At 44.5% G+C, this 22,631-nt stretch overlaps 1 protein-coding gene across 2 annotated transcripts in view; it reads left to right on the top strand.

Moving 5' to 3' along the window:
* Nucleotides 1-22,631, top strand: part of NARS2 (asparaginyl-tRNA synthetase 2, mitochondrial) — a 45,666-nt gene that overhangs the window by 3,798 nt on the left and 19,237 nt on the right. For both annotated transcript variants that reach the window (XM_081949976.1, XM_081949975.1), the window contains exons 5-8: nt 1,010-1,150; nt 5,005-5,085; nt 13,808-13,908; nt 19,278-19,410. In XM_081949976.1, the coding sequence (XP_081806102.1) occupies nt 1,010-1,150; nt 5,005-5,085; nt 13,808-13,908; nt 19,278-19,410 (456 nt within the window). The remainder of the gene's footprint in view (nt 1-1,009; nt 1,151-5,004; nt 5,086-13,807; nt 13,909-19,277; nt 19,411-22,631) is intronic.

The following is a 22,631-nucleotide window of genomic DNA, read 5'->3' as shown; positions in this document are numbered from 1 at the left end:
CAATGCACTGTACAGTAGAAGCCATTTTACAGCAGTACAGTAGAAGCCATTTTAAGGCACAACAGGCTGTATCTTAACAGAACACAGACCCTGAGGGGTTTTAGAGGTGTCTTACCTCCACAGTATTTGTTTTTTCGAGAGAGTAAGTCATCTGCATACCAAGTTTGGTTGAAATTGCACCAGGCATTCCAGAGTTATGCTGGAACACACAGAGCCATTTATAGATGATAGATGATAGATAGATAGATAGATAGATAGATAGATAGATAGATAGATAGATAGATAGATAGATAGATGATAGATAGATAGATAGATAGATAGATAGATAGATAGATAGATAGATAGATAGATAGATAGAAGAAGAAGATTCTCCCTGGGGCAGTGCTGGGTCTGCGGTTTTTTTTTTTTTTTTTTGCTCCAAGCCTTTTCTACAAAGGAATTCAGTTGCAGGCTCAGGCAGCTTATTCTTGAGTAAGGATACATCCTTTATTATTTTTTACCAACAACTCAAGTCTGTGAATATGCCTAATATTCCTTCCTCCTCCTATTTTCCCCACAACAACAACTGTGAGGTAGGTTGGCCTGAGAGAGAGAGAGAGGCTGGCTCAAAGTCACCCGTCCGGTTTTCATGCCTAAAGCGGGATTAGAACTCACAGTCTCCTGGTGATTGGCCCAAAGTCACCCATCTGGCTTTCATGGCTAAGGCGGCACTAGAACTCACCGTCTCCTTTCTAGCTTAGTGCCTTAACCACTAGACCAAACTGCCTCTGTAGGGACTAGAACTTGAAGTCTTCTGATAATTGGTTCAAAGTCACCCAGTCAGCTTTCAGGCCTAAGGCGGAACTAGAATTCACCGTCTCCTGGTGATTGGCCCAAAGTCACCCAGCTGGCTTTCATGCCTAAGGCGGAACTAGAATTCACCGTCCCCTTTCTAGCTTAGTCCCTTAACCACTAGACCAAACTGCCTCTGTATGTTCTATATACTTTGTATATATTCTCCCCTTTTTAGGCCTTCCCTCTGAAATACAAAGTCCATCACTCTCTGGAATATCTCCGGGAGCTGCCTCACTTCCGATGCAGAACCAACATACTAGGTGCCTTGTTGCGGGTACGCAGTGAAGCCACGGCAGCGATCCACTCCTATTTCAAGGTAATTCCGGTCTTGGGAACTGCCTGCCACAGGATCTATGACCGTCAGGTCAAAAAGCAGCCAGTTCATTGATAGAAGTGGCTGCTTACCAGTGGAGACCTAGTAAGGTATAGTCCTTTACTTACGACCCCAATTGAGCCTAAAATTTCCGTTGCTAAGAAGATTTATTGAGTTCCCACCCTCATTTTATGACCTTTCTCCCCACCGTGGTAAAGTGAATCACCGCAGTGGATAAGTTAGCGACCTGGTTGTTAAGTGAGTTTTTCTTCCCCATTGAGTTTGCTCGTCACAAGGCTGCAAAGGGGGGATCGTGTGATACCGTCATAAATACGAGTCAGTTGCCAATCATTTAAATTTTGATCACGTCACCATGAGGATGCTGGAACGGTCGTAAGTGTGGAAAATGGTCGTAAGTTGCTTTTTTCAGGGCCGTCATAACTTGGAACAGTCACTAAATGAACTGTTGTAAGTCGATGACCGTCTGTACTTTAGAATCTGGTTTTGAAATTCGGACGGACAGACGGACACATCATATGACTGCATTTTGGGCATTTGACAACCATACTGTATTCACGTTTTTTTTTTAGCATCCCACATCCATGGCCACAATTTTGCTGAAAATTAATGTTTACCAAAGTGAAACACCCCATAACAAGCAATGGGTACACTCTACCACTGAGTGCACTCGCTTAACGACTGTAGTTATTCGCTTAATGACCACTGCAAAAAAAAAGTTGTCAAACCAGGTTGGTCATGTGCTTGACCTGCTCTACGACCGTCACAATTTTCGACTGTAATGGCAGGCTTCATTATGATTGTTAAGCCAAGGGCGACCGGATACATTCTTCCCCTCGTGTGTAAACTTAGTTAAATGCATTTTATGTTAATATATGAAGATCCGAAGAACCTGATTAGGGCACCGATTATTATGGAGAAATTCAATTTACGTTGTGGCTCAGCGTTGACAAAGATAATTGGTAAATATTACATATGTAAATTTATCGGTTCATTAGCTAGCTCAAAAATCAGCTGTCTGGTGACACCTTTCTCGGATCACAAATTGGATTAAAAGGCAGACGCTTTCGCGCACTAAAACGCCTGCCTTTTAATCAAATTTGTGAGTCTGGAAAGCTGCAACCGTATTGCTGATTTTAAGCTGTGATAGAGTGAGATAGTTTTCCCTCCTGCATTAACAGCTTCATAAGCACGTCTAGGTGCCTATAAAGTAATTAACAATTAAAACGTAAAAACATCCTTAGCAACGGTTGCCAGTAAAATACCGTATTTTTCGGAGTTTAAGTCACCCTGGGCACGGGGGAGGGAGCCTCGTGCTGCGCCCCTGTGCCCCGTTTTGGGCCTGGAAGGCCTCTTGCACCCACCTGGAAGTCAAAATGGGGCGCGGGGATACTGTGCGAGGCCGAAAAATGCGGTGCATGTGCCCTGCCCCGCGCATGTGAGTGCGCGTCCCTGCAGGCACCCACGCATGCAGGGCAGAGACCTAAAAACCAGCTGGCTGGCGGGAGGTGTGCGGGCATGCATGGTGGAACTGGGCTCGGGCGACAGCTGGCATGCCCGCAGCACGGCATGCCATAGGCTCACCATCAAGGGGCTGTGGCAGTCAGCTGTTCCTTCATGCCTAAGGCAGGACTAGAACTCACCCATGGCCTGGTGATTGGGCCAAAGTCACCCAGCTGGCTTTCATGCGTTAGGCAGGACTAGAACTCACATGTCACCCAGTGATTGGGCCAAAGTCACCCAGCTGGCTTTCATGCGTTAGGCAGGACTAGAACTCACAGTCACCCAGTGATTGGGCCAAAGTCACCCAGCTGGCTTTCATGCGTTAGGCAGGACTAGAACTCACAGTCGCCCAGTGATTGGGCCAAAGTCACCCAGCTGGCTTTCCTGCGTTAGGCAGGACTAGAACTCACAGTCGCCCAGTGATTGGGCCAAAGTCACCCAGCTGGCTTTCATGCGTTAGGCAGGACTAGAACTCACTCATCGCCTGGTGATTGGGCCAAAGTCACCCAGCTGGCTTTCATTCTAAGGCGGGACTAGAACTTACTGTCTCCTGGTGATTGGCCCAAAGTCACGCAGCTGGCTTCCTTGCCTAAGGCGGAACTAGAACTCACCGTCTCCTGGTTTCTAGCCTGGTGTCTTAACCACTACACCAAACGGGCTGTTAGAAATAATGGTGCCGTATCATTGTTGTGCTCAGAATGTTGGGACGGTCTTAAAATAAATTAACCCAGTTGTGAATGAAAAGAATATTCAGACATTCGACCACCAGAGGGCAGCACTTGCACACCTTCAAGCTCTCCCTGGAAAAAATCGTCTTATTGCCTTCATGCTACGCGCTTTCTCGCAGGGCATCAAAGCCAAACCAGCTTTATTTTCTCCTTGGACAACCTTGTAAAGTAGTCCAGAATTGCGAAGTCCAGGTCAAGCAGGGATTTGAACCCCAAATCTCACCTCAGATAGATGACTTCCAGTTTAATGAAAAGAAGGACTGGGGCGGGGACGGGATGGGACATGATAAGACTGTTCCAATTTTTGAAGGGCTCCTACGAAGTTAAGGAGGTCAAGCTATTCTCCAAAGCACCTGAAGGCAGGACAAGAAGCAATGGGTGGAAACTAATCGGTTGGGCTTGAACAGGGGTCAGCAAATTGGGGCTCTAGAGCCGCATGTGGGTCTTTTATCCCTCTGCTGCGGCTCCTTGTTGCTGGTCAGCTCCACCATTGACAGGGCTTTCGGTTAGGACAGGTAGAGGAAAAAGGACGCCGTGCTAGGAGGAGACTCTATGGTGGGGGAACTGGACTTCCGGTCAGCTCCAGAGCTGAACGGGGGGTTTCCGGTTGAGACGTTTGTGGCTCTTTGAATGTTTAAGGTTGCCGATCCTTGGGTTAAAAGACCTCCAAGGTCCCTTCCACTTCTGTTATTCTATATTCGCGCTGCTCTCGACCGATTCTGCCATTAAGTTAAAGTGAACATCACACTGGATGGTTTAAGCCAAACCTGGGCATTTTATGGCTTGTGGGCCACATCTGGATCTTTGGCTGTCCCGGTCCAGCTCGTGGGGGTGGTGGCAACAGGGAGCCAGAGGTGGCAATAGTTACCTTCTACAACCGATCCAGTTTCTTACGTGGCCCCTTGAAAAAATTAACTGTCCACCCCTGGTTTAAATAAACATAATGAATAGAATAACAGAGTTGGAAGGGACCTTGGAGGTCTTCTAGTCCAACCCCCTGCCTAGGCAGGAAACCCTATACCGTTTCAGACAAATGGCTCTCCAACATCTTCTTAAAGACTTCCAGTGTTGGGGCTTTCACAACTTCTGGAGGCAAGCTGTTCCACTGATTAATTGTTCTAACTGTCAGGAAATTTCAGTTCCAAGTTGCTTCTCTCCTTGATTAGTTTCCACCCATTGCTTCTTGTTCTGCCCTCAGGTGCCTTGGAGAATAGCTTGACTCCCTCTTCTTTGTGGCAACCCCTGAGATATTGGAAGACTGCTATCATGTCTCCCCTAGTCCTTCTTTCTCTTAAGCTAGACATACCCAGTTCCTGCAACCGTTCTTCATATGTTTTAGTCTCCAGTCCCCTAATCCTCTTTGTTGCTCTTCTCTGCACTCTTTCTAGAGTCTCCACATCTTTTCTACATCACTGGTGTAAGGTCTCTTGCTTAGGCAGGGGTGGTTGGACTAGATGACCTACAAGGTCCCTTCCAACTCTTGTTAATCTGTTAAACTGTTTACTGGCCAGGGTTGCAGTTGAGGAATGGATAAGCCGTTCTTACATCTCAAATCAGCCGTGATCCAAATTAACTTGTTTCTTTCTCTCCCTTTTACATCCTTTTTAGGAGAATGGGTACACCCACATACATACCCCGATAATTACTGCCAATGATTGTGAGGGCGCAGGGGAAGTCTTCAAACTTGAGGTAAGGGTCTGGATAACCGAGCCCCCTCCCTACATTTGGTCTCACTCAGTGCCCATCGTTAAAGTAGCATTCTCTGGATACGTTTGGTGTGCAGCTACTATCATTTCTCCATCCAGATTCATGGAATATTGGAGCTGGAAGGGTTCCCTCAGAGGTCATCTAAACTGACCCCCCTCCTCTCTCTCTCTCTCTCTGGGATCACACACAATTGCACTTTTAAAAAAAAATTCAACATTTTTCCAACAGTAAAATCACGGTTACACTTTTGCAGTTTTCCGTTATTGTTTTTTATCCAATTTCAAAAATTTCCATTTTAAGGCCTATTGTTTTATACATATACCTCCTTATTTCATAATAACTCATTTTTATAATATATACAATGCTTACGAACTCTGTTGCTTTCTAAATATATATCATTTCCTTTTGTTATACTTTCTATGTATTCATTATGCATTCATTTTACATCTCTTTTCTAGCCAATTGTACCACCTATTCCATATCTTACAATACTCTTTCCTCTCTATCCCTTAGTCCCATCATTAATTTGTCTATTTCTGCACATTTTAGCACCTTTTTTATAATCCCTGTGCTTGAGGGGACATTTTTTTTTGTTTCCAGTTTTGGGCGAATGAAATTCTGGCTGCGGTAAATATATGAAGCATAATGTATTGAATTTCCTTACATATTTCCTTTTATTATTCCCAGAAGAAACAACACTAGTTTCATGTCAATTTTTGGTTCCGATATTTCCTCCAACCATTTTTGAATTTTTGTCCAGTACTCCCTAGTTTTGGGACATGTCCACCACATGTGATAGAAGGTTCCTTGTTGATAGTTGCATTTCCAACAATTTGGGGGGCAAGGGGGCTGCGTGATCACGTGATCAAAATGGTTGGCAACTGACTCGTATTTATGACCCGCGGAGGTGCAGTGGTTAGAGTGCAGTACTGCAGGTTACTTCTCCTGACTGCCGTCTAACTGCAATTTGGCAGTTCGAATCTCACCAGGCTCAAGGTTGACCCATCCTTCCATCCTTCTGAGGTGGCTAAAATGAGGAGCCCGATTGTTGGGGCCTGAGGCTGTCTCTGTAAACTGCTTAGCAAGCGCTGTAAAGTGGTATATAAGTCTTAAGTGCTATTGCTATGACAGTCGCCGGTCGCGATTGCCTTTTGCGACCTTCTGACAAGGAAAACCAGATTCGCTTAACAACTATATTATCAACCTCTTTAACGACTGCTTTTGCTTAAACAGCAAAAATGTCGGGCTCCGTTGCTGTCTACTTGTAACCCAGGATGATAGCACCAATACATCTAAACAGGTTGTAAAAACAGGAGGAGTTTTTCTCAGTGGTTACACCACGTTGGCCAATGCACCTTCCTATCCATATCCATCTCTGAGTATTTCCTGCTGCACCAAAAAAAACCAACCCTAAAATCTTGCTTAAATCAGCTGGTTTGACTGTAGTGACTCCTTAACTTCTGCGATCTTGAAAAAGTCCGTTAAAATATTAGTGACTTGGATAAGATCTTTGCGTTTTAAGCTTTGCCTTCTAGATTAGATGACGTTTTGCTTCCTGCTGTTTACAAATTTAAATGTTTCTGATAGATTTGATTACAGGCTGCATTGTTTCGCTGTCCTCTTACGGGAAGGCAAACCTCAAATATTAAAATATTAATGTCAACTCGCAAAGCATCCCTGACCTGCTCTCGAGTTGCCATAAGCAAAGGGGATGGGAAACTGACGAAGCAGCACAGCAGCCACACAGAGAAGAACATTCCCAGCATATCTTTCTCAAGGATGTCTCCCAGGTTACCCACAGCAGCCAGAGGGGAGTGATCTCTACAGCCCGTGAAAATGCTCCCTTGGAGAATGTGATTCGTGGCACACCCTAGGGGGAGGGGGAAAACAGGGTCATAATTGGGCTGTAAATTATGTGGGGTCAGAGCTGGCTTCACTTGGGTATGTGCGGACATGTTGCTCCTAATAAATAACTGATATCCAGTTAACTGAAGCTTGGCTCAAGGCTTATGATTTAATTAGGGCAGGGGTGTCCAAACTTGGCAACTTTAAGACTTGTAGACTTCAACTCCTAGAATTCCCCAGCCAGCTCTGCTGGCTGGGGAATTCTAGGAGTTGAAGTCCACAAGTCTTAAAGTTACCAAGTTTGGACACCCCTGAATTAGGGCATCCATCCCCTGACAATTAATTTGTGTATCAGGGAACTACTAAGTACTAACTCAGGCAAAAAGAATCAAATAGTAAACCACAGCCCTATCTAGGAACCACCAAGGACACTCGCACCAACACAACCAAGCAGGAAGTAGGAAGTCCTCGACTTACGACCACAGTTGAGCCCAGAATGTACCTTGCTAAGTGAATTTCCCCCCCATTTTACCACTTTCCTTGCCCTGGTTGTTAAGTGAAGCGTTGCAATTGTTTAGTTAGCAAACGTGATTGTTAATTGAATCTGACTTCTCCATATGCTTGTCCAGAAGGTCGCAAAAGGGGGGGGTCACATGACCTCAACATACTGCGACTGTCATAAGTATGAGTCAATTGCCAAGCGTCTGAATTTTGATCTCGCGACCACGGGGATGCTGCAAGCGTCATAAGTGTGAAAAATGGTTATAAGTCACTTTGTTCCAGTAACTTCGTCACTAAGCGAATTCGTACAATTCAATTCAAGCTTTATTGTCCGTGTGCAATATGTGTACAGTGAGATTGGCTAAGCCCCCCCTTAGTGTGCCTTTCCCCCAACATAAATACATATCACAGTGAAAGAAAGAAACTCCCTGATCCAATAAATACAAATACAAAACAATAGCAGAGTTGGAAGGGACCTCGGAGGTCTTCTAGTCCAACCCTCTGCCTAGGCAGGAAACCCTATACCGTTTCAGACAAATGGCTATCCAACATGATCATCATACTAACAACACACAATCCTCTATACATATATGTGCGAAACATTACATTATAATATATTTCTCTTAATACAGGTGCCCTTAAATACATTTACAGTATCTTTTGCCTCCTTTAAAAATTACTTAAGCATTGTGTGTGTAAAAAAATGACATTTCCAAATTTTGGGTTAAAGCTTTCTTTCGGTTGCACATATCAAGCATGGGAAAATCCAGTTCACTGGTTAAGTTTAAGTCACTCCTTCCAACTTATCTTCATGAAGTCAAATCTTTTTTTCTTCTTCTCTGGAAGTTTTATCAAAAGACTTTTATAGGCCTTTCTTTTTATCCCAAGATCCTTCACTTCGTTAATGTCTTTGAAGAAAAAGATTTTTCTTTTTAAAAAAAAAAAGCGAGGACTGATAGAGATACAGGAATGTTTCAGAAGATCAAGGAACGGCTTTGAATCCGCGGGAAGATAATAGAAAAAGAAAGCAAACAACTTTTTCTACCCCCACAGCTGGATTTCCAGGTGGGGCGTTAAAAGGAGCAAAACAAAAAAAAAATCAAGATTTTTTTTTTCTTTCTTTCCTAGCTGTGTTTGAAGGTAGCCTTGAAAGCCTCCAAGAATGATTTTTTTTTGCAACAAGACGAATTTATTTTATTTATTTATTTTGCAATTGGCGTTAGAAAATAAACTTTAAAAGAGGGGAAGGATTAGAAAGGATGGGCCTGCAGCTCCAACCTTTTATCGTCTCCCAGATGTTTTCGCCCAACTGTGAAGCTTTTAGTCTCTTGCCAAATAGTCTATTAGCTCGATTTGCAATTTAATAAGCGCGTCTGGTGTCTGTAAATACATTATGTCTGTATTTATTGAATCTCTACAGCCGCCCACCGCAATACAGACCCTGGATAGCTCACTTGGAAAATGGCACAGGGTGTCCTCATTTAGCAGCGGTCTCGTATAGCGACCACAGTTTAAGATAGTTAGGATAAGGGAGCTTGGCAGTCAGTTCCTCCCCCCTATGACGGTCACAGGTCTGGAAAGCAAAGGAAAAATGGAGAAAGTCTCTAAGCACAGTCACTTCACAACCACTTTGCTTAACACCTGACTGTCCAGTCACAATTGGGTCAATTACCGGAGGACTGTGAGTTCTAGTCCCGCCCTAGGCATGAAAGTGGTTGGGTGACTTTAGGCCAATCACCAGGAGACTGTGAGTTCTAGTCCCATGTTAGGCATGAAAGCCCAATTGGGTGACTTTGGGCCAATCACTAGGAGGCTGTGAGTTCTAGTACCGCTTTAGGCATGAAATCTTACTAGGTGACTTTGGGCCAATCACCAGGAGACTGTGAGTTCTAGTCCCATGTTAGGCATGAAAGCCCAATTGGGTGACTTTGGGCCAATCACTAGGAGGCTGTGAGTTCTAGTTCCGCCTTAAGCATGAAATCTTACTAGGTGACTTTGGGCCAATCACCAGGAGACTGTGAGTTCTAGTCTTACCTTAAGCCTGAATGTTGTCTGAGTGACTTTGGGCCAATCACTAGGAAACTGTGAATTCTAGTCCAGCCTTAGGCACGAAAGGCAGCTGGGTGACTTTGGGTCAGTCCTTCTCTCTCTCTCTCTCTCTCTCTCTCTCTCTCTCTCTCTCTCTCTCTCTCTCTCTCTCTCCCTCCCTCCCTCCCTCCCTCCCTCCCTCTCTCTCTCTCTCTCATACCGACCCACCTCATAGGGTTGTTGTGGGAAAAACAAGAAGAGGAAATTGGTTGGATATTCTTTGCTAAGTTATTTCCAAACGTAATCAAGACAGGGTAGAAATAAATAAATATTTGGAAGAGACCAATCCACACAGCAGATCCGGAAGGCCGATTAACGGGTTAACAACATGCCTCGTTCAGGCCCCATCACAAGAATTGAAACTGGTAATTAGCTGCCGTACAGCTCACACGCTTGTCCGTTCTGGTTGGCCCTCCGTTCTCCTTCATTTGGATGCAAAATTTTGGATTCTTGTTTACCGTTTCGTGTCTCTGCACGTCTGGGTTTTCTCCCTGCTTGTTCGTCCGTTACGTCGATGATGGTTTAAGGTGGGGGGTGGGGGGCAGTAGAAAAATCAGAGCAATAAAATCCTTGCAGGGCAAAACTCAAAAGTCTTTTTTTCCAGCGCTCGATTTTTAAAACAGACGAAGTTCATGTATGAAAACTTTAAATTAACATGCTTAAGGCAGGTTTAATTGTTCCTGGAGCAAATTCCCCCTCTCTCTCTTTTTTCTTTCTTTCCTAGCTGTGTTTGAAGGTAGCCTTGAAAGCCTCCAAGAATGATTTTTTTTTGCAACAAGACGAATTTATTTTATTTATTTATTTTGCAATTGGCGTTAGAAAATAAACTTTAAAAGAGGGGAAGGATTAGAAAGGATGGGCCTGCAGCTCCAACCTTTTATCGTCTCCCAGATGTTTTCGCCCAACTGTGAAGCTTTTAGTCTCTTGCCAAATAGTCTATTAGCTCGATTTGCAATTTAATAAGCGCGTCTGGTGTCTGTAAATACATTATGTCTGTATTTATTGAATCTCTACAGCCGCCCACCGCAATACAGACCCTGGATAGCTCACTTGGAAAATGGCACAGGGTGTCCTCATTTAGCAGCGGTCTCGTATAGCGACCACAGTTTAAGATAGTTAGGATAAGGGAGCTTGGCAGTCAGTTCCTCCCCCCTATGACGGTCACAGGTCTGGAAAGCAAAGGAAAAATGGAGAAAGTCTCTAAGCACAGTCACTTCACAACCACTTTGCTTAACACCTGACTGTCCAGTCACAATTGGGTCAATTACCGGAGGACTGTGAGTTCTAGTCCCGCCCTAGGCATGAAAGTGGTTGGGTGACTTTCCAAACGTAATCAAGACAGGGTAGAAATAAATAAATATTTGGAAGAGACCAATCCACACAGCAGATCCGGAAGGCCGATTAACGGGTTAACAACATGCCTCGTTCAGGCCCCATCACAAGAATTGAAACTGGTAATTAGCTGCCGTACAGCTCACACGCTTGTCCGTTCTGGTTGGCCCTCCGTTCTCCTTCATTTGGATGCAAAATTTTGGATTCTTGTTTACCGTTTCGTGTCTCTGCACGTCTGGGTTTTCTCCCTGCTTGTTCGTCCGTTACGTCGATGATGGTTTAAGGTGGGGGGTGGGGGGCAGTAGAAAAATCAGAGCAATAAAATCCTTGCAGGGCAAAACTCAAAAGTCTTTTTTTCCAGCGCTCGATTTTTAAAACAGACGAGTTCATGTATGAAAACTTTAAATTAACATGCTTAAGGCAGGTTTAATTGTTCCTGGAGCAAATTCCCCCTCTCTCTCTCTCTCCTCCCTCCCTCCCTTTCTCCCTCCCTCTCTCTTTCTCTCCCTCTCTCCCTTCCTTTTCCTTCCTCCCTCTCTCTCCCTCTCTCCCTTCCACTCTTTCCCTCTCTCTCCTGTTCTCCCTCTCTCTCCCCCTCCCTCCCTCTCTCTCTCTCACTCCCTCTCTCTCTCTCTCCCTTCCTCCCTCTCTATTTATCTCCATCTCTCTCTCTATCTCCATCTCTCTTTCTCTCCCTCCCTCCCTCCATCTTCCTTCCTCTCTCTCTCACACACACACACTGTGCCAAATGTCTTAAGGGTTGAATAGAAGCTTTTTCTTTTTTAAAGAGCATTTTATTTCTAAAAAGCTCTTTTGGGGTTTCTTCCAATCCTTTGTATAAACAAGCGTATTATCTTTGCAAAACGAGATACCAGCCTCGGCTTAAATTTTGGCACCGTTTGCTGGCCGGACGAGTTTGGCAGCTTGGGGGAAAAAATGATTGGTTTGAGGTGCTTCACATTTTCCGGCCTACCTGTAAGTCCTCGATTTACGTCCCCAATTGAAAGCAGAATTTCTGTTGCTAAGCAAGGCGGAGTGTTAAGTGACTCACGCCTGACTTTATGTCCTTTTTTTGTCGTGGTGGCTAAACGGCAGTTAAGCGAGTCTTGGCTGATTTTATGACCTTTTAGCCATGGTTGTTAAGCGGATCACTGCAGCTGTGGTCATTAAGCGAATCCAGCTTCCCCACCCCCCCCATTGACTCAGCTTGTCGGAAGCAGGCTGTAAATGTCATAAATAATGAATGATCCCAATGGCCAAAGGGCCCGAATTTTGAACCCATGCTCGAGAAAATGCTACAACAGTCATAAGTGTGAGGACCAGTTGTAAGTCACTTTTATCAGTCATAAATCACTTTTTTCAGGGCTGTAACTTGGAACATAAATGCAAGTCGGGGAGCACCTGTATTTGAAATCACTTAACAACCGCAACACTTAATGTCCCAAAGGTGGTCGTAAGTTGAGGACTACATGTATGGAGCACAAGGGAGAGTTTTTTGAAGTAATTCACCTGTCCCTTTTATTCCTCTGTTCTGCAGCATGAGATCTAGCTACTTGGGAAGTGTCCTGAGGAGCTGAATTGAGTCTCCAATAGGAGGGAATCCATAATTTATGTTTTGGGCTCATATGTTTTTAAGATGGTTGATTCAGAATAATGGCCACCATTTTGGACTGGATGGGAGACTTATAGAAAAGTTATCATTGTAGAGCAATGATGAGATTTGTAAATCCAGGATAACCTTTGACATACCCAACTGAGATAAAAATTTTCAGAGTTAAGCAAGAAGGTGGTTAAATGAGTCACATCCAATTTTATGACTGTTTTCACCAGAGTTGTTAAGTGAATCATGTGGTCTAGGCAAATACGGCTTTCCCATTTCACTTTTATTTATTGTATCCCCCTTTATTATTTTTACAACTAATCCAGGGTGGCAAATACACCTAATAGTCCGACCTCCTCCTATTATCTTCATAACAGCAACTAGGGCTAGAACTCACTGACTCCTGGTGGTTGGCCCAATGTCACCCAGCCAGTTTTCATGCCTAAAACGGGACTAGAACTCACTGTCTCCTGGTGATTGGCCCAAAGTCACCTAGTCAGATTTCGTGCCTAAAGCGGGACTAGAACTCACAGCCTCCTGGTAGTTGGCCCAATGTCACCCAACCAGTTTTCATACCTAAGACGGGACTAGAACTCACTGTCTCCTGGTGATTGGCCCAACGTCACTCAGCCAGTTTGCATGTCTAAATTAGGACTAGAACTCACTGTCTCCTGGTGATTGGCCCAAAGTCACCCAGCCAGTTTGCATGTCTAAATTAGGACTAGAACTCCCCGTCTCCTGGTAGGTGGCCCAACGTCACCCAGCCAATTTTCATGCCTAAAACGGGACTAGAACTCCCTGTCTCCTGGTGATTGGCCCAATGTCACTCAGCCCGTTTTCATGCCTAAATTAGGACTAGAACTCCCTGTCTCCTGGTGGTTGGCCCAACGTCACCCAGCCAATTTTCATTCCAGTTTCTATTGTACAAACAGCACTGTATTTAGTTTCGTTTTGTATTCTACAATATATTTTTTGTATTTTATCATTGAAAAAAATGGATTGGGGAAAAATAATGCTTGATTGTTCCAAACGAATAATTGATTTGTGAAATTTTCACAGTCCAGTCTCTCGTTCGGTTCATAAGGCTATTTTTTCATGCAAGGCTTACTGTATAGATCTTTCTGCAAAGCTGATCTTTTTAAAGACCCAATAAGAAGAAAACGTGAGTTTTTCACACCCGTCGCTAGGATACACGGCTAAATTTATTTATTTTGATTTCAATTCCTTCGCGAGCCACATGTTTAAAAATACTGACTGGTGTTTGGCTGCCTTTGGGGAGAGATTAACCCAATTCCAGAATGGATTAATTAATTTTTTTATATTATTTAATTCCTGCAGCCTGCAACTGAAGAACGAAAACCCGGAGCAGAAGAACACTTCTTCAATATTCCCGCGTTCCTCACGGTTTCGGGACAATTCCATTTGGAAGTCATGAGTGGGTATGGCTCACGGGAATTTAAGCATGATTTTAGTCTGCTATATCAGTGGTCCTCAATTTACAACCAGAATTGAGCCCAACATATGTATTGCTGAGACAGTTAAGTGAGTTTTGCCCCCATTTCATGACCAAGTTGCCAGGTTGTTAAGTGAATCACTGCTACAAAGTTAAGAACACGGTTGTTAAGTGACTCTGGCTCCCGCATTGACTTGTCAGAAAATCACAAAAGGGGATTTATTATTTTTATTTATTTATTTTACCGTGCTTCTAGACCGCCCCCTCTCCCGAAAGGGACTCGGGGCGGTGTACAGTCCATATAAAGAATATATCAAAATACAATAAATAAAAGAATTAAATATGTACAGTTAAATATGGAGGAGGTTAAAATCGAATTAAAAAGAACTGTACAGAGCAAGTATATATAAATATAATATTAAAACCCCTAGGACACATACAAATTAAATTAAAAACAATACCCCTAAAATAACCAGTTAATAGTACGTTTACCAGGAGGAACAGTTGTAATTAAGCCAGGCCTGCTAGTCGGAACAGGTGAGTCTTCAATTTTTGCCGGAAGGAGCGGAGGTCAGTGGTGGTTCTGATGTCTGGGGGGAGGTCATTCCAGAGGGTTGGGCCCATCACAGAGAAGGCCCTACTCCTTGGTGTCGCCCGTTGGCATTGCCTAGTGGACGGCACCAGGAGAAGCCCCTCCCTGTGTGAGCAAATTGGCCGCAGGGAAGTATGTGGGAGGATGCGATCCCACAAGTAACTAGGTCCTGTGCCATGGAGCGCTTTAAAGATGGTAATCAGGACCTTGAAACGCACCCGAAAAATCACAGGTAGCCAGTGCAGCTCGCGCAGGAGAGGTGTTACGTGGGAGTACCTTGTACTCCCCATCACAGCCCGCGCGGCTGCGTTCTGAACTAACTGCAGTCTCCGGGCGCGTCCCAAGGGCAGCCCCATGTAGAGAGCGTTGCAGTAGTCCAGGCGGGATGTCACCAGCGCATGAGTGACCGTGCGTAGGGCATCCCCGTCCAGTAGGGGGCGCAATTGGCGCACCAGGCGAACCTGGTGGAACGCCCCCCTTGCCACAGCTGCCACATCCATTGACAGCCGGGCATCAAGGAGGACGCCCAAATTGTGCGCCCGTTCCACAGGGGGCAATTGTTCGCCCCCTATGGCCAGCGATGGGATCAGCTGGCTGAACCGAGGTGCCGGTAGCCACAGCCACTCAGTCTTGGAGGGGTTGAGTTTGAGTCTGTTGTCCCCCATCCAGACCCCGACGGCTTCCAAACACCGGGACATCACTTCGACAGCCTCGTTGGGGTGGTTTGGGGTTGAAATGTACAGCTGAGTATCATCAGCGTACAGGTGGTACTCAACCCCAAAACCACGGATGATCTCACCCAGCGGCTTCACATATGTGTTGAACAGGAGAGGTGAGAGGACCGACCCCTGTGGCACCCCACAAGTGAGTGGCCTCAGGGTCGACCTCTGCCCCCCTGTCAACACACATTGCTTCCGGTCGGAGAGGTAGGAGCCGAACCACCGCAGAACGGTACCTCCGACTCCTATCCCCTCCAACCGGTGCAATAGGATACCATGGTCGATCACGTAACCCCGGGACACTGTGACCGTCATAAATACGGGCCGGTGGCCAAGCGCCCGAATTTTGATCGTGTGACCATGGGAATTCTGCCAGAGTCGTAAGTGTGGAAAACAATCATGGGTCACTTTTTTCAGTGCCGTGGTAACTTCGGACGGTTACTAAACGAATAGTTCTAACGACCATCTGTAATAATCAGTAAAGTAATCCAGCTAATTATTTTAATGTTCTTCAAAATCTCTTATTCTGACGTCATCTCGGCTTGTTTATAGCATCATCCGGTAGAATAAATAAACAAGCGGTTTGGTGTACAATATGGGACAAAGGTTTGTTGGGAAACCTTTTGCAAAAACGGGTGCGGGGGCATGGGGGAGCGCTGGAAACCAGAAGAGCAGTTCCCTGGTGCAGGCACTGGGAAGCCGACCTTCAGTTTCCGGTGGTCCCCCATTCAGGCGCTCCGGTTTTTGCAAAAGGTTTCCCAACAAATCTTTGTCCCATATTGTACACGAAACCGCCTGTTTATTTATTACCTGACCTTTAATGGATTATAACAGACAAATTAGGTGGATGTGGACAGTGGTGGGTTTCAGCCAGTACGGCACGGTACGCATGTACCGGTAGTAGTGTACCAGCGGGAGCGGCGGCCACCGTACGGGTACAGTGGCTCGTTTGGCCCACCCCCGCCCCATATTCCATACCTATTTTTAAAGCAACCAGGCCAATTGCACATGCACACACAGCGTGCAGTGCCTGTGTGACCTCCGACGAGCAGCTGGGTGCCGCAGGGGTCGTGGAGTGCGCATGCGTGCACAGCGCAAGCAGCTGGGTGTCGCAGGGGCAGCTATAGGACTTAATGCCCGGCCTCATGCACAGCGTACTGGTAGCGACGGGGAGAGGAACCCACCACTGGATGTGGACAACATTTTGTTTAAAAGTTACAACGGCGCTGAGAAAAGTGATTTTGGACCATTTTGCAGACGTAACAACCATTGCAGGATCAAAATTCAGAGGCTTGGCAACTGGCATGTACTAATGACTGTTGCAGTGTCCAGGGAGTCACGTGGTCCTTTTTGCGATCTTCTGACGAGCCAAGTCCATGGGGAAGCCAGATTCGCTTTAACGACTGTGGGACTTAACTGAACTTCTGCGGTGATTCACGTAACCACTGTGGCAAGAAGGGTCGTAAAATGGAACGAAACTCTGTTAACAACTCTTTTGCTCAGCAATGGGAATTTTTGATCTCAATTGTGGTTGTAAACCAGGAACCACCTACTCGTATTTTGGATTGGGAGTTTATCCATCCTCTCACACAAAACGTATTGGGTGATGTAGTCATTTAAGTAATTGAATGTAGTAATGGATAAGAAGAAAATTGTGTGTGGGGGGGAGCCTATTTAATTCTCCATTCCTTCAACCCCTATCTTCTGGGAAGCGTCTTCTGAACAAGGAAACCTGTTTCGTCATTAAATGAAGAATGTTCTCTTTAATCAGTTATTTGTGTCTATACCAGTGCCATATTGGAATGATTGCAGGTAGTCCTCGATTTACAACTATATTTGGGAAATACAACGGCACTGAAAAAAATAGCTTACAATCAATCCTTCGACTTACGGCCATCATACGTAGCATCCCAACCAGTCAGGCGGTCAGAATTTGGGAGCAATGAGTGCAGCATAAAGATATGACATGATCCCAGTTTGAGCCCTTCCCAGTCATTCATTTAATGACTGCAGCAACTCACTTAACGACCACGACAGACATACAAAAGGTAAAACCGGTGCCCGGCTCGCTTTAGCAGTGGATATTCTGATTCCGATTCTGGTCATAAGTCAAGGACTACCTGAAATCCATGAGGTTAAAAAAAAGAGAAGGAAGGTAGATAAACCTGGTTTATGACTCACTTTTGTAGCCTAACAAGCAAGTCATATCCAACTCTGGGTCTCCTGCTTGGGGGGTTTGGACTAGATGACCTACAAGGTCCCTTCCAATTCTGTTACTCCGTTAAATCTGTGTATTTTTTTTTTGAAGAGTTTCATTATTCTAGTCAGCCCAGTATTTTTCTCTTCCTTCCTGTATTTGTTTTCCATTTTCAATCCTCATTCATTCCAGTCGGATCAGTGCTTTTCAAACTTGGCAATTTTTAAGATGCTCAGACTTCATTCTGGGAATAGTTATATATTAATCGTATTCTTCCCAATTCTTTCTTTCCCCTCATACATTACACGGCATCTTGCTCTCATAATTTTTTTGCAGTTATTTATTTCCTGTATATTCATTTTTTTCCCCCCTGGCTGACATCCTCATTTCACCAGGTGTTTCTTTTCATATCTACAATTAGCATAACCCCATCCACATCTCATTTTCATTTCTTTCTTCTTTTCCTCACTACTTCTTTTTCTCTAGGATCAAGTCTTGATATTTCCAGTTCCTCCTTTATCTTGTCTTCAGAATCCCTTTTTTTAATTATTTATTTTTTTGCAAACATATCAGTGCATGGTGTGGCACCTAAGTGTCTTACATTTTAATGCAAATAAAATAATATTCATCATATTTACTACAGTTGACAAGCTTATGTAGGTCTGGTAATGGTACACATATTTTTGTTGAATTATAATCTTTCATTATTTAGTTATTCAATGTTCCAATAATATGTTATTTTTATGCCACTCACCGTATTCTGAGTGTCATTCCTTTTACTACAAATAAAATAATAATAATCATATCAGTTACATTTAACAGACTTATATGGTTCTAATAATAGTACACATATTTATGTTAAGTTATAATCTTCCATTATTTAATTATTCAATATTTCAATATGTTTTTTTTATGCCAATCACCATATTAGTCTCTCATACATTGGTCACCTTAATCATTTTCTCGTTGGTTTGAGAATAACAGAGTTAAAAGGGACCTTGGAGGTCGTCTAGTCCAACCCCCTGTTCAAGCAGGAGACCTTTTACCAGTTCAGACAAATGGTTGCCCAATCTTGTCTTTAAAACCACCAGTGATGGTTTGTTTCTGGTTGCAAGCTGTTCCACTGATTAATTGTCCTCTCTGTTAGGAAGTTTCTCCTTAGTTCTAGGCTGCTTCTTTCCTTGTTTAGTTTCCATCCATTCCTTCTTGTCTTGCCTTCAGGTGCTTTGGAGAATAGGTTGACTCCCTCTTCTTTGTGGCAACCCCTGAGATATTGAAAGACTGCTATCATGTCACACACACACACACACACACACACACACACACCAATCCTTCTTGTCCCGCCTTAAGGTGCTTTGGAGAATAAAAGCACAGACTAAAAGAATAAGAGAGTTGGAAGGGACCTTGGAGGTCTTCTAGTCCAACCCCTGTTCAGGAAACCCACTACCATTTCAGACAAATGGCTCTGCACCCACAACATCTGGAAATAAATTGTCCCGCTGATGAATTGTTCTCCCTGTCAGGAAATTCCTCCTTAATTCCAGGTTGCTTCTCTCCTTGTTTAGTTTCCATCCATCGCTTCTTGTCCTGCCTTCGGGTGCTTCGGAGAATAGGTTGACCCCCTCCTCTTCTTTGGGTCAACCCATTGGAAGACTGTTGTCATGTCCACTTGCTTAAAACTTTGCTAAGACCACAAGAAAAATTCAAGTTATCTGGCGAGTTGGACAGTCATAAATCAAGGATTACCTGTATGTGATCATTTCCATCTTCAGGTGTGTCTCAGCATGAGCGCACCTTAGCTGGCAGGCAGCAGCTCAACTTGTTTTGTGTTGTTTTACCCATTGCAGGGCATTTACGAAAGTGTTCAGTTTTGGCCCGACTTTCCGAGCCGACAATTCTCAAACCCGCCGACACCTGGCTGAATTTTATATGGTGGAAGCCGAACTATTTTTTGTGGACACGCTTCAGGATATCATGCAGGTAAGATTTCCTGGGAGAAGCCATAAACAAGAGTTTTTTGTAGGTTGTGAGGGTTGCAGGTTTTGTGCGTTTAGTTTTTAAGTTTTTCCTAGTTTTGTAGGAAGAGCAGGGAGCTTTCTGGAAGCCGAAGAACGCTTAAGAATGTTTATTTTTATTTTTTTAAAACTTTTTATTTTGTTTAGGCAAACTTCACAACTTTGCAACACATTGCACTTCTTTGACATACCTGTTGCGGTTCTTTTATCTGTACATATATGTCTTGTATAACTATAACTTTATATATGTGCATTTATATTATTTCATACATCTTTTTTCTTCATTCTATATATAACATTTTATATATTCTATGTACAACAACCTTTATGACATTTGAATCGTTTTGCATCCATTTCCTATTATTTAATTGCTATTTTGTATTTCTATCTTTTAATCATTTTCTGGTTTTGTAGTTGTTTATTAATTTGTTGATCTTTCTCCCTTTCTTTTTTGCTTTCCTGCTTCCCCCCCCCCCCCCTCTCCTTGAGTCAATTATACCATAAATCCCATATGGAGTAATATTCAGATTGTTCTTTCTCTTTTAATTATTTTGTGAGCCTATCCATCTCTGCACATTCCTTTTTTTAAAAAAATAATAATTTTTAAAGGTCCACCTGAAATCGGAGTGTGAAATGGGAGCTAAGATATTTCAGGGTTTCATCAGGTTTTGTATAAAATCTTGAGGCATCTCGTCATTTTCTTCTTTTACTTTGGCGTTTTATATTGCAGGACCTCTATATTTCCCATTTGAGAATCACGGGTAGCTCGTGACTTACAATCGAGACCAGATTTTTGATTGCTAAATGAACCTGTTGTTAAGCGAGTCGGGCTCGATTTTATGACCTCTTTCATTTATTAATTAATTTGGGAACTTTATATAGCTGGGATGCACACAGGCAGGTCAACTTTGTGCCCGCGATGGGGCAAGCAAAGTTACAATGGCGCTGACTTATGACCGTTTTTCACACTTAACGACTGTTATAGTGTCTCCACGGTCACATGATGCAAATTCAAATGCTTGGCAACTGGCATGTACTTCTGCCTGTTGCAGTGTCACGCGATCCCCTTTTGCAACGTTCTGACAAGCAGAGTCGACGGGGAAACCAGATCACACTGAAGGGCCTCCAGGACAGGATACGCACCTCTCTTCGCTGGAAAAATAAAAGGGGTTTTTTACAATTTTTTTTTTAAAAAGGGTTTCCTGGAATTAATTTCAGCAGAGATGAATGGAAATATTTGCCGGCTTTTGTTGACTGTGTAGTTTTGCTCACGGTGGAAGTTTGTGCAGTGGAAAAGTTCCTCTTTCGAGGAAACGGAAGCGTTTTTTCTGGCCAGAAGTTCACACGGTGCAACAAGATACCTCTCTCTCTCCCCTCCCTTCCTCTCTCTTTCTTTCTCTCCCTCTACCCATCCCTCTCTCCCTCTCCACCTCTCTCTCCCCTCCTTTCTCTTTCTCTCCCTCCCTCTTTCTCTTCCCCCTCTCTCTTTCTCTCTCTCCCTCTACCCATCCCTCTCCCTCGACCCATCCCTCTCTCCCCCATTTATCTCCCTCTACCCTCCTCTCTCTTTCTCTCCCTCTATCCATCCCTCTCCACCTCTGTCTCCCTCTCCCTTCCTTTCTCTTTCTCTCCCTCTCCCCTCCTTTCTCTCCCTTTCCTTTCTCTTTCTCTTCCCCCTCTCTCTTTCTCTCTTTCTCCCTCTCTCCCTCTACCCATCCCTCTCTCTCTCCCTCTCCACCTCTCTCTTTCTCTCTCTCCCTCTCTCTCTCTTCCTCTAACCATGTCCCCCTCCCCCTTTCTCTCTCTCCCTCTACCCATCCCTCTCTCCCCCATTTATCTCCCTCTCCCCTCCTCTCTCTTTCTCTCCCTCTATCCATCCCTCTCCACCTTCTTTCTCTCCCTCTCCCCTCATTTCTCTCCCTCTCCCCTCCTTTCTCTTTCTCTCCCTCCCTCTTTCTCTTCCCCCTCTCTCTTTCTCTCTCCCTCGACCCATCCCTCTCTCTCTCCCTCTCCACCTCTCTCTTTCTCTCTCTCCCTCTACCCATCCCTCTCTCTCTCTCCCTCTCTCTCTCTTCCTCTACCCATCCCCCTCTCCCCCTTTCTCTTTCTCTCTCTCCCTCTACCCATCCCTCTCTCCCGTTTATCTCCCTCTACCATCCTCTTCTCTCTCTCCCTCTACCCATCCCTCTCTCCTGTTTCTCTCCTCCTCTTCTCTCTCTCCCTCTTTCCCTCTTTCTCCCTCTCCCCCTTTCTCTTTCTCTCTCTCCCTCTCCCCCACTCTTTCCTTCTCCCTCTCCCCTCGCTCTCTCTCTCTCTCTCCCTCTACCCATCCCTCTCCTCCTCTCTCTTTCTGTCTCTCCCCTCCCCTCTCTGTCGTTTTGGAAATGAAAAAGTGTGACATGTTTACATCTCCCAGCTCTGAGGCACAGTAGAGGAATATTGGAAAAAGTGACTTATGACCGTTTTTCACACTTACGACCATCACACCATCCCCCGGGGTCACGTGATCAAACCTAAAACTCTTGGCAACTGGCATGTCCTTACGCCGGTTGCAGTGTCCTGGGGTCACGTTTTTACGACCTGATTGACAAAATCAATGAGGAAGCCCAACTCACGTAACAATCATGCAACTTAACAACTGTTCTTATTCACTTAACAACTGTGGCAGGAAAGGTCGCAAAACGGGGGCAAAACCCACTTGACAGCTGCCTCATTTAGCAACAGAAATTTGGGACTCCGTTGTAGTCGTAAATCGAGGACTACCTGGATTGAGGCTGTGGCCTAGCATTTCTACGGGCACTTAGTTGGGGGGAAATTGCTTGAGAGCCGCTGAGGACATAAACCTGCTTGCAATTTTGATTTATTTCTTATTTATTTATAAAAAGGATGGCTACAGGCAGTCCTTGAACTTACAGCGGTTCGTTTAATGACCATTTGAAGTATAGCCGCCCTGAAAAATGTGACACAACCGTTCTTCATTTACGACCTTGCCCGCATTCCCACGGTGAAGGTGCTCAAAATTCAGAGGCTTGGCCGTTGACTCACATTTACGACGGCTGCGCTGATCCCCTTTTTGCGACCTTCCAACAAGATTCACTTAACAACCCCGTCACTCGTTTTAACAACTGGATAGATTTACAAAAAGTGGCAAGGAGAGTCTTAAAAGGGGGGGGCAGAGCTCGCTTC

This window comes from Natrix helvetica (assembly GCF_964273705.1).
Source record: "Natrix helvetica genome assembly, chromosome: 4".
NCBI classification, from domain to species: domain Eukaryota; kingdom Metazoa; phylum Chordata; class Lepidosauria; order Squamata; family Natricidae; genus Natrix; species Natrix helvetica.
The sequence above is the reverse complement of the archived record's forward strand: the minus strand, read 5'-3'. Positions and strand labels throughout refer to the sequence as shown.